Consider the following 12,565-nt stretch of genomic DNA (forward strand, 5'->3'; position numbering starts at 1 on the left):
GAAACCCTGACCTTGACTTTTAGAAATTATTAGAGTAGGAAACATGTATATGCAGCTATTTATTATACTTCTGCCAACAGATTCTTTCAACAACATATCATAACCTTGAAAATAGTGTCACTATTGGTCTAAAAGCATTTCCTCAAATAAAAAAGATAGTTAAGATAATTTACAGAAGTGTTCAAGCTACATAAAAGAGCCTCAAGTCAGAGCACACCTGTAGCTGTTTGAAGGTGTTTTCTTTCAAATTGAAAAGACTGTGCTAGGGAAATATAACATGACTGTTTTTATATAGGGTGCTTCCAGGAGAGGCTTTTTTCCACCTACCTGATTCAAGATTTTTATGGGGAGATATGGATAATGTCTCCCACTTGAAGCCTCCTATGTTTTTCTACCCCTTCTTCCATCTTCTCTCTTACCACAAAAAGTCTGTTATGAAGAAGAAGATGGAATAGCTACATGGTGCTTTTGATTAGTAGCACTAACAGCCCTCTGCCTGGAAGTACCCATAATTTATTGAAATTATTTCCATACGCATACAAGTCAATAAAATGCAAAATTACAATTTATAGATGGGACAAATGAACAAATGTTAGCATAGAGCAGCATGCTTAAATGCTACAGATTCTTTGGCTAAAATTTCCATTTAGAAAAATTTTGGGGATTTATTATCTGCATAAAGCTCACTAGTTTATGGAAACAATAAAATTACATATTTGTTGTAGCAAATAAAAGTGAAAGCTCATCAAAAATGTAACACTGGCCCCAGTGGATAAAATGTTTGTTGAGCTTATATTGCTTCTTAGATATCAGGTGCTTGATAAATGCACAATGATCCCAGTCCAAGAAGCCATGGCTTTTTGGCCCAAGAAAGAGCACTCTTCTGCCTTTGCATTCCCTTATCCCCTCTACTTCTCTTGCATTATATTATTATTTATTATTTTATTTTATTTCTATATCCCCCAACAAGTGAAGCTATCTGGGCTGTTTACAAAGCACATTAAAAAGCAATAAAATGTATTGTATTAAAAACATATTAAAACATCACTAAAAGTTTATAAAATTTAAAACTGCATATTAAACAGGGGGTTGTGTGTGTGTGTAAATATAAAGTAATAACTTAAAGAAGATATAAAGAGGGTAATCCAGGGTTGCTAAACCAGAGCTTTCCATGCTATTTGAACAGGAATACTAACTGGGAAATGATAGTTTAGCCTTTGTCTACATACAAGAATCGGATCCTATTTTTTAATTATTTGTGCGGGGGGGGGGGTTGTTCTTACATTTGTTTATAAATTTATATTTATTATATTGCTAAATTGTTATTATTTATGTTATTATTACTACTTTGATATTTTTATTGCAGTATGCTACAGAGTCATTTTGTACACAGGTAAAGTACAAATATAGTATTCTATCCTAATTTTGTAACTCATTGAGTACCATTTATTATAACACAGATGACTAAGACTGCAAATGTACTATTAATCATGAATAGAGCTTCTCTGCAATTAGGCAACAACATAAATCCTCACTCCATAAAACAAATGCCAAGAATACAAATGTCATTCCAACATAAGATGTATGAAAACCTCACTTACTTTCTCTGTTGTTACAGTGAGAGAAGGAACCAAAGAAGGTGAGGAATCTGATTGCTTCTTGTGTTTTTGTTTATGTTTATCTTTTTCTTTATATTTCTACAAAAAAAGCATGAAAGCAAATAAAATGCAACATCAGATTAATCTTCAACAGCAAACTGATTTTTTTGCTATTTAAATATAAGTTAGCATGAATTGCTGCAATAATGTTAATTGAGTGTTTATGATGTTTAAGAAGCAATGAGGATTTTATTTAGTGTAACATTCACATGAATTAGTAGAGTTAATAAAGGAGGTAACACTGTTTACTTTTAACGCTGGCTAGTTCTTCCAAAAGCATAATTTTGTGTAATACCAAAATTTGCTCACGTACTGGACATTTATTATTTGGGGTAACTCCCAGCCCCTTCCCTCTTCCTTAATATTCCATCATGCTCAGGAAAGGAGCAGGGTCTTGTCCAACCTCCTCCAGGGCTTCAGAGGAACAAGAAACAGTTGCTTTGCTGCTATGTGAGCAGAATACCAGCCTAAATGCACTTTGATTGGATTGAGCATGGCTCTTTTATTCTTAGGAGCCTGTATTACCTATATCTCCCTTCCCAGTTGCCTGTAATCTGTCATGGGAAGGGAGAAGATGAGAGAGGGTCTTGTGTCACTCCTTGTCTTCTCCAAAGTTCTGCAGGAAATGAGAGCCTACTTCTCCCACAAATTCTAACTGTGGCTGTCATAATGTCTTAAACCTAGACAAATTGTGGCTAGATGTACTTATGATTCTTCAATAAGTCACATTAAAACATGGTATAAGAGATTAGCTTATATTGGTAAATCATGGTTAAGATTAACCATAGTTTAAAGTTCCACCATAAATGGTGTTTAAAAAAATAAAATTGAGGCTTCTGATTTTCCCCTTTCACATTGGAAGAAAAAAGGAGAGAAGAAGCATGAAAACCCAATGCTTGGACAAGTTCGTTCTGATAACACTAAAATATTGTTTACTGTTCTATCCAAATGCAGCCAATAACATATAATAAGTTTCAAGTCAGATTGGTTATCAGTGATCCCACAAATAATTTTGAAAAGATGACCATCAACCTGTTTGCTTTCAACTTCTACTTTTTAAATTAACTCAAATAGAGGCAGAGTGAAGGGGAGAGAAACCACAATTGTATTCCAAGCAGCAATCAAAAATATATTCTGAATTTAAGCTGGAGAAAGGAAAATTTAAACTCTTTCTCAGTGAGCACAATCTACTCTATACCAAAAAACCCAGTCTTCATCAAAACGGTCATATCTCGCTAAAAAGACTTTATTACAAACTGATCCTTAAATTGTAATGCTGCACTATACTATAGGTCCCTAGCTACAAGCCTGTGCATGTGTGTATACATGTGCATGTGCAGACATGTATACATGCAAGTGCATTACCCTATCTGAAAATGCACATTTCAGTTACTGTTCACCTTGACCAACAGTTGCTATGGGTTGCCTTCTGTAAGTAAACACTCCTATAATTCATATTACTTTATATATACATGGCTGTAGTCAAGGGATGATTAAACTTTGTTCCTGTGTCCTCTTTGAAAGGCCTTTGGTTCCCAACTTAATCTCTGCTGAAGGCTTTATGCAGCAGGCTGCCCTTGCATGGCACAAATATTGACTGCTCCTCTATTGCTTTCCTCCACACCCTCTCCTATCAACATTAACTTGTGTAAAAAGGGCAAAGGTAAAGTGGGTTTAGGGAGATGACTGCCACCATCTGCTTTTGAGCATAGTAAGTAAGTAGGAAGGTGAAAAGGAAATCATAGGAGCTTAATTGCTCTTCCATCTCCATCCTGGACTGTTCACACCTGGAAAGGAGGTAGGGAAACCAAACACGCAGTTGGAGTAGATGAGACCTGTTCTTCATCAGTAACCAAACCACCCTACTCCTTCACTCCATGGAAGGTGACTTCTTCAGAAGTCACTGAGAGGACCCTGAAAGGGGTACCAGGAATGTTGGAGAGGGAAAATATTTTCACTTGCTGCTGAACTTTCTCTTCCTGCTAGGAACCCATCACCTGGAAAAGGTGTGATGGTGAAGGAGTTTGAAGAGATATGAATTTGAATGGCAGGCAAAAAAAGAAAAGAATAGTTTTATTTGAAGGATTTTGTTTGGGGGTGACTGTTTACAGTTCTGCTCCCATAATTTAAGTAACTTGGGAAAAAGGAGTAAGCTGTAGAATTGGAGTGAGATGACATACAAGAACTGCTACAATTCTTGCTGTGCAAGATGGGGAAAAGTAACAGTTTTTCATATCTGAAAATTTCAGTTAGAGGATAACTGTAAAGAGTACATAATTTATTTCTAGACAGAGGGAGTGATTATTGACCAAAATAGACTTTTTGTTGACATAGTTGTTTGTTGATCCACTAGACAAAGTGATTATAAAAGAAAATTATGTTCACTACAGCTACAGTTGTACATTGCAATTGAATGCAGGGATACTTAAGTCCATTAATTTTTAAGCCTTAACTTGCATTCTGAATTGCGGGGGGGATTTTTAAAAAATATATATTTTTACTTTTTTTTTTTTTTTAGGGAGGATCCCAATGCTGTAAAATTTATTTTTGTTGCATTCCTCTGCCTTTGAAAACATCCCTTCCAAACACTATTTTTCAATTGAATTCTTTGTAGCATTGTATTCTCCTGACCCCAAATCTACAACTAATTGCCTCGCAGACACAATAAACAAACAGCACTTAACTACAGTGAAGAGATTAGACTACATAGAATATTCTTTCCCACCAGCTTTTCTCTTCCCCAGTGGGGGTTTCCAATGCCCTCCCCTGTCCACTTAACTATGGCTGAATATTACCTGTTGCAGCCACTAAGCATGTCAATATCAAACCCAATTCAAATTGGAAACAATTCCAGTACCAATGTATTCCATGGTTCACTATTTATGTTGCAGATTATCACCTATTACTTTCAAACAAGTGCCCAGAACCAATGTGGCAATCTGATGTACACATGCCATGGAGTAAGTCCTGCTGAACTTAATAGGACTTATTACATTAAATACTAAGGAAAGATTGTACTTCCCCTACCCATGATACATGTCTATGTACTGTTTAGACAAGTAACAATTTACCAAATATTAAGAACAGAGAAGAGTTACAGTAACTAATTTGAGTATTAAAATTGGAGGGGGGGTCAACATTCATCTAGTTCAACTGCTGCAGCAGGAAAGAAAAATATTTATTCTACAAGTTTATGTGTGTAAGTTACATTCTTTATATTACTACATACAGAACAGTTGTCTCTTACTGCCAAAAGACGCCTTGACAGAATTCAGTATTTTGGATCAAATTATGAATTAGATGGACTTTAATATAATCAGAATAACTAATTCTAAAAGTAGATTTAACATCAGGCAATGAATTTATATTCAGATTATGTTTGTTAGAGACTTCTACTAAGAAAATGGTACATGCAAATAGTACAAATGACTGGAAGAATGCTGAGATAGAAAGTACATAATGGATTGCACAACTGTTTTCAAAATAAGAACATTTACAGCAATAAACAAATAAAGATCACAGAAATTGTGCATGTTAAAAGTTATAAACAAAAATCCAAGTTTACAATTATACAATCACAGGAAAAATACAGAAGAATATGCTTTAAAGTTGAATGAATGAATTCTCAAATCTATTTACATACTGAGTAAAAAGAAATGTAAAAAGCCTGCCAAACACTTTGCTAAGATTAGTTTATTTTGTGTGAGTGCAAGAATAAAGAGAATTCTAAAAACTTAAAGCTAAACAGAAAGAAAACAGAGGAGTGATAAAAAGGAGACACATGGGTTTGCATGACACCACAAGCCACAGTAGTATTTTTCACCATGGTTTGTCATGTCATCTAAACCTGGCCATTGTATTTCACCATAATACCTTGGTCTTTAGAAAACATGATAAAAATAATGGTTTCTTCTATGGTTTCTTTGTACTACAAGGGTTGCTTGTGATGTCTGAACCCAGGATTGTTGTTTCCATAGTCTGGAAATACAATTAACACAGAGTTGCCTGGAAAGAGCAGCTACTACAGAACCTACTCCAGCTGTCCAGGCTCTAGCATTGGACTCCTCCTAACAAGAGACACATTAGCATCTGCCTCTCTCCAGTGGACTGCTCTCCACTCCCGTCCTGCAGGGTGTCTTTACTGCAGATGTCCACTGTTGTTTTTCAGCAGGCTGCCTGAAACAGCAATGCTGGAGTTAGCCATGACTTTGAAAAACTATTATGAACAGGATACACTCTGATCCATCCCTAAGACAGATGCCTAGACTCCCAGGCAGCATGGACACTAGAGAAGATGTTGTTATCAACTCTCCAACACCCTGCCTCTTCCCCCAAAGCATGGCAGCCTCCAAGGCTCCTTCTCAGCAGTCCTCCCTGGAGGAAAGCCCAGCTGTTGCAAAGAAGCAACCACTACAATTGTGCACCAGAATGTGCTCCTACTTCCTATGAGGAAGAGGCAGGGATGTTCGCTGATCTATGTCACTGACGGTGAACCTTTTAGAGACTGAGTGCCCAGACTGCAACCCAAAACCCACTTATCGCAAAGCGCCAACACTGCAATAAAACCTGGAAACTGAGGTTTTAGTTTAGAGAAAACAACACAAAGCCAGTCCAAGCAAATATACATATATCATTGGCAGTGCGCAAGTTCGGACGAGTCATGGCGAATGAGTCGTGGCTCATCGCCTGATGCTGCTACTCCTTTCTGAGCATGCGCATGGCCCATATGTGCGCTGTTATCCGATGCTTGGCTGCTGGAGTGACTTGGCTCGCATGTTGACAGAGAGGGCTCTGTGTACGTGCTGTGGCAACCATAGGTTCACCGCCACTACCCTGGTGCACACCCCTAACCCTAATATAGGACAAAATTGCCATTGAAAAGACGATGATTTTGCAAAAGCCTTCCTTGAATAGCTTTTTCTGCACAGCTCATCATTTCTGCCCATTCTAAACACATTCCAACCATCAAAATCATGCCAGGATACCTCGTTTTTCTAACCCTAACCCAGTGATGGTGAACCTTTTAGAGACCGAATGCCCAAACTGCAACCCAAAACCCACTTACTTATCGCAATAAAACCTGAACACTGAGGTTTTAGTTTAGAAAAAACAACTCACAGTCAGTCCAAGCAAATATATGTATATCCTTGGCAGCGCCCTGACTGGGCATATAAAAGCTCAGACGAGTCGCAGCTAATGAGTCGCGGCTCATGACATCATTGCCTGGCACCGCTACTTCTTTTCGAGCATGTGCATGGCCCCTGTGTGTGCTGTTATCCGATGCTCGGCTGCTGGGGCGATGCTGGGATGACGGCTCGCGTGCCGAGAGGGCTCTGCATGCCCGCAGTGGCATGCATGCCATAGGTTCACCACCACTGATCTATGTGGTAGCCCAAAGGCCCAGGAGTATTTGAGGCCTATACGCCACCAGTCTTTTCCTCTTGTTTTCCTAGCAGCTGGGAAAGGGGTTTCTCATGCAAGCTAGCCATGCTACGCATGACACAGAAGGTTGCCAGGGGCACAATGTTTGTTCCACAAGTGTTTGTGGACTACTTCTTGGCTCTGCTTGGTTCACTTATTAAGATAGGTCCAAGCACAAGAGGAAGTCCATAAATGCTTGACAAATGGATTCCACAGAGCTTCATTGCAAGCCTACTTCTGACTACACTGTTGCAATAAAAGTATCCTTGCCACCACAACCTATGGAATGGACAAATTAACCAGAAGACTCTAAGGCAATCATGAGAGGCTTATACATTTTGGAACTTCCTAGATCCCCCATCCAAGTACAATACTCTTGAAACCCAAACAAAAAAACAGTAGTCCCAGCTGTTTTTTATGTGCTAGGATGGACATGACATAATGTTCATTGCTTCCTGTACTTTCATCCTTGTAATCTGCACTTGCCTGAAGTTATCAGTGATTTCCCTGTTGTAATCCCCCAAACTGCAAGCTGTGCAGCATTATGGCATTCCTATGTAAAGTACTCCCTCTTTCTAGCCATAGAGGCAGCAATAAGAAGCAGAGTTGCTCGACTGATGGCCTTAGCTCATGGATAAGTCATTGTGCCATATTCAGCTCTCTACAACCAACTCAAGAAAGAGACCTTTGCTGCCACCAGGCTGAGCACACAGTTCCTCTCTCTTTCATTTCCAACTTGCAAGCTATCCCTTTCCATAAGAAAAAGTATGTACTGCCTGCCTGACAAGAGCAGCCTGGCAATCACAAACAAAATCCTTTATACTCTTGCATTCAAGGGAAGCAACAGGTCAATGTTCCCTGTACTTTTCTTCTCACTGCAAGTTCAAGATATTCAAGGGTCAATCTCTCTTTGATCTGGTAGGGAGGTGGAAGGCAGAAGCTGTGGCAGGAAGCAAGAACAAGGAGGAGGATGGAGAAGGCCTCTGCCAGCTACTTTTTCTGTAATTTCTTCTCTCAGCAATTGTTCTGCGTATCACCTCTGCATAGATATGACATCAACTGAAACATATTGTGAACAAACAAAATAAGAAAGCTTAAAATCCACAAATTCGCACTGAGCATATAAATATCACATTTTTCTAGATTTATCTGGAAAGTCTTCTGGCCCTATACACATAATCCGTGACATAACCCAGAATAACCTGAATAATAAGCATGCTTTTGGGAGAGGAGACAGCTCTGTTAATATACTTTACTTTAAATATATTTTCTTAGAGATAAGGTCCAGCAATACCCTAATCAAAGAGAACACAGTGCATAATTAAAGTAAAGGTCATATAACTGAGCTAACTGAAAACTGAGGGCAAAGGAAGAACGTAACTGACCCACTGATATTTCCATCCAATTATCAGTTGAGGAAAAATTTGTAGACCATGGCACAGGGAGAGACTTTTCTAGTACCCATGCCATAACCAAATATTTTGAAAAGATCTACACTGCAGTTTTTTCATCTTCAGCTTCAGTAGTACAATGTGAGTTCCAGATGTGCTTTAGATGTTTGCTCTCCCATTACAGCTGCCTTGTGTCTCCAATAGGAAGGAACAGTTGGGGGGCAGCCATGTCTCATGGCAAAAGGACAGGATGCTGTTCTACAGTTAAATCAGTGTGTCACCAAGATTACCATGAAATTCAGCCTATATATCTTCCCAGAGTGTCCTGCAATCCTACATGCTACCCACATCTCATGGAACAGACCATTTAGTTGTTGCACCTCCCTCAACAACTTATAGGGACTCTCAAAAGGGACTCTCAACAGGCCATCTGACTGAAGTCCTGTTTGCTTGCTGCCAAATTCCAATCTAGTACAGATTAATGAGAATTAATTCACTTCTCATTATGAGAATTACAGTAGTAACTTCCACTGTACTACTAGACCTGGAGAAAGAACTTTACTATCCAACTTCAAAAAAAGATAGTAGCAATAAAATTTTGTTGTTTCCATTTACAGTGCATGGCATCTTTGTGTGGTTGAAAAATGTATACATCCCACCAGATGCAGTTCACTTCTTCTTTACCCCTACACGTGCAGCCACAGTAGTCTTCTATGTGGTGGCTCCAAGATGCGAAATACAAAGTGACGAGTGACCAAACAAATACTATTTGTCCTGTTTTGTTCCTTCTCCTTTCCAATGCTATGCAGAATCTCTAGAGAAGCCATAGAAGTACGCAAACCAGGTTAAAGAGCCAAAGGTTGTAAGAGCTACCTTAGAATACAGAAAATGTAGCCATACTCATGTTGGCCTAGACAAACAGGCCTTTCAGGCCTTTTACATGTTCAGTGGAGCACTAAGTTGAATGGTAAATGGAACTATGTCAATGAGATGCCACTTGATGATTTTCTCTTCTTTTGGCAACTTTTCAGGTCAGAAGTATGCAGTTCCGGGGGCATTAATGCATTAAGGATGTGCAGGAATAGGTAAAAATTCCACATACAGGTTTATGTAATTTTTGTGTTCTTCACACTGCTATAAAACAAGGAAGAGACGCATTTTTAGTTTTCTTTTAGTTGGGCTGAGTTCTCTCTCTGTAGTTGGTTAACAAGCAGTTGACAAATGACAAATTCACTAAATTTTATAGTAGTAGATTTTAGTTTCTTTCAACAAAGTTTGAAACTTCTATTAATTATCCAAGTCACACTATTTAAATACAACATAATCATAATCAATCTTTATTATAATAGGATTTACAGACAAAACAAAAATGATCTACTAGCATGTTCATCATGTAACATTTCAACATGTCACAGTTTAACAAGCTACTATCACTTATACCTCAGCCACATCCAGGTTGGAACAGTATAATGTACGTTGAGTATTTGAAAATTCTGCTAGTGCATAATGGTTTTCAAAATAACCATTGCAGTTTCCAATTTGTTGCCAGGCACAATTTAATATCCTTGTTATTACCTTTAAAGCTCTATATTGTTTGTGGCCACACTTTAGTAAATGTCAACCGCTCCCATGTGAAATCCCACTTTCACCAGAGTCCCATCGCTATAAATAGTATACCTGGTAATGAAATACACCAGGACCTTCTTGATGGTGGCCTCTGCATGTGAAGTTCCCTACCCCTAAAAACTTGTATGGGTTCCACACAACAAGCATTTAGACAAGTGTAAAAACAGTTAGATTTTACCAAATGTTTGGTTCTGACTGACAGTATTTGTGTCATGGCTCTATCTTATAGTTTCACAGTCTGAGAGTCTGAGGCTATTTCCTGTTGTTTACATTTAAAAAATAATATTTCATTTTTAGTGGAGAAACAATAAAATTGTAGAAAGGTCACCACAGAACAGGGACCTAGATGTAGAAGTCTTTCCAAAAGGCAAAGAGGAACATCTCACAGTAGAATAGTTGGAAGAAGAATATGGGAGATATAAGTAAAGTGATATGGGAAGGGGTATGTAACTCTCCACTGGATAAACTTAAATCTCAAATTAAAGAAGTTAGAAGCAATTTTAGACAGACCTTCAAGTAGTGGGGAGGGAGGAAATTATTCTGAACCTTCAGCTAAGCAAGGCAAGATATAAAGCCTACAAACAGAGATCAAAGACAGGTAAACTGTCTACTTATTAATCAATTCCAGGCTTACTTGATCAATCACATGTAGTTGCATATACCACCTGCCCTATCACTGTAATACAGCCATGCCTGCAACCCCAAGTATATTTGGCTTGCGCACAAAGGCCCCACCAGAGTATAAAAATGAAATTGATGATGATGACGATGTCACCTTTCCAAGTGACCCACATAAAAATTATAATTTGTTGGGGCGGAGCAGGGGATGTTTGGAAATACAGTAGTATTTCCCAAGTTTAACCTATGGAAAAGCTGTTGGGTATGGAATAGTCCCAGAAGCATTTCTCTCCAGAACCTCAGTTTGCTTTAAAAAGGGAGGGATCATAAAAGTGATACAAAAGTAGTATCACTCAATGGTTTATTGGCATTTAGAACCAAAAGACAACAAATTCAATTACTAAAGTGCATGCAGAAGAGTTCAATTTGCAGGCGTTCTGAAGATCTGTCTAGCAATGAATACACAAGTTTTCAAAAGATGTACTCCTCATTAACAGTGGAAGATAATCCATAAAGCAGAGGCTCTTCTTAAGTGCCTGGCAAAAAATAAATATCCCAATGAAAACTTAGGATGACTTGGAAAAACAAACTGTCTCACCTAGGAGAGACTGACAGGCTGTGTCCTTCAAAAACTTCACAAGAATCTGACACTAAACCATCACTTCTACCTCAAGAACAATCCATGCCCATACCCACAAAAAGCCACCATCAAAAGAGAAACAGGAACATACCATTCAAGATGCTACCAGTGATTATATTTCTCAAAAATAGTAGATTATCCAAATTCATTTGTATATTTCCTACATACAGCTGCCTAATTCATCAAATCATGAGAAACAAGAATTCATGCAAGTGTCTATATCCCCACCACCAGAGACAGAAGGGAAATAAGAGTACCTCAGAAGTAAGCATTCCTTCACCCTCCAAAAAATAAGGAGGGAAGGAAGCCAGCATCAAAACAAGGGTCTCAGCCCACAAGACACATGTTCCAAATGAATTTCTGTCCTGGACATGCATAATTGAGCAGGAACAGCTTTTCTGACCATATGCAGCACACATTAAATCAAATAGGCACTAGTGAACCAAATTCATTTCCTACTAAGGGCACTAGCTTTTCCCAGCCCTCTAGATTTCACTGGGGGTGGGGGGATTTTGCTGGGGCCCTTAAAGGGCTTTTTAAACTCCATTCACATAGGATATTTATTACTGGATAATAAATTCTTTATTCTACCTGCAACATTTAAATGTTCTTCAGTATAATACAAATTGGTACATTTCACAATAGTAAAATATTCAATAAGTAAAATATAATTGTGTAAAATAAGCAATATTATTTGGTTGATTATACTTTCAGTCTAATTTTGTTCATGTGATGCATACTGTTCCCACACAATGCAAACTGTCCTATACATTAAGTGTCGGGGCTGAACACTTTGGCAGCTCATCCAAAGACTTGGACATGCTAGTTGAGCAAGTAGCAAAAAGTTCCACATCCAAGTTTTCATTATAACCTGAAAAAATCAAGCTAAAATAATCCGTATCATAATTCCTATCATTACTTCTCCTCTAAAACACTGCCTAGGCTTGTATCTGTTATAATTGAATCTCATGCTCACATTTCTTTAGACTTATCAAAAATCCTTACATTTTCAAAACTGAAATTTTTGCATCACATGATTTAGAAAAATCATAAACTGAAATATAATTAAGTAAACTTTTACTGAAGTTTTATCCATTAGTATACCCATCTATAACAGAACACTGCAGGCAGATGAAATTCCCTTCCACCCTGTACCCAGCCCTCAAATCTGCTCCAAAGAAATGGGCAAATTTTTAGGAGCAAATCTGTGC

At 38.1% G+C, this 12,565-nt stretch overlaps 1 protein-coding gene across 16 annotated transcripts in view; it reads right to left on the reverse strand.

Annotated features, from left to right (window-relative positions):
• The window catches only part of MLLT10 (MLLT10 histone lysine methyltransferase DOT1L cofactor), a 153,796-nt gene that overhangs the window by 77,411 nt on the left and 63,820 nt on the right, over positions 1 to 12,565 (reverse strand). For all 16 annotated transcript variants that reach the window (XM_044425346.1, XM_044425345.1, XM_044425341.1 and 13 more), the window contains one exon: positions 1,602 to 1,697. In XM_044425346.1, the coding sequence (XP_044281281.1) occupies positions 1,602 to 1,697 (96 nt within the window). The remainder of the gene's footprint in view (positions 1 to 1,601; positions 1,698 to 12,565) is intronic.

Source organism: Varanus komodoensis, unplaced genomic scaffold, assembly GCF_004798865.1.
Source record: "Varanus komodoensis strain SLA01 unplaced genomic scaffold, ASM479886v1 scaffold15, whole genome shotgun sequence".
In the NCBI taxonomy this organism is placed as follows: domain Eukaryota; kingdom Metazoa; phylum Chordata; class Lepidosauria; order Squamata; family Varanidae; genus Varanus; species Varanus komodoensis.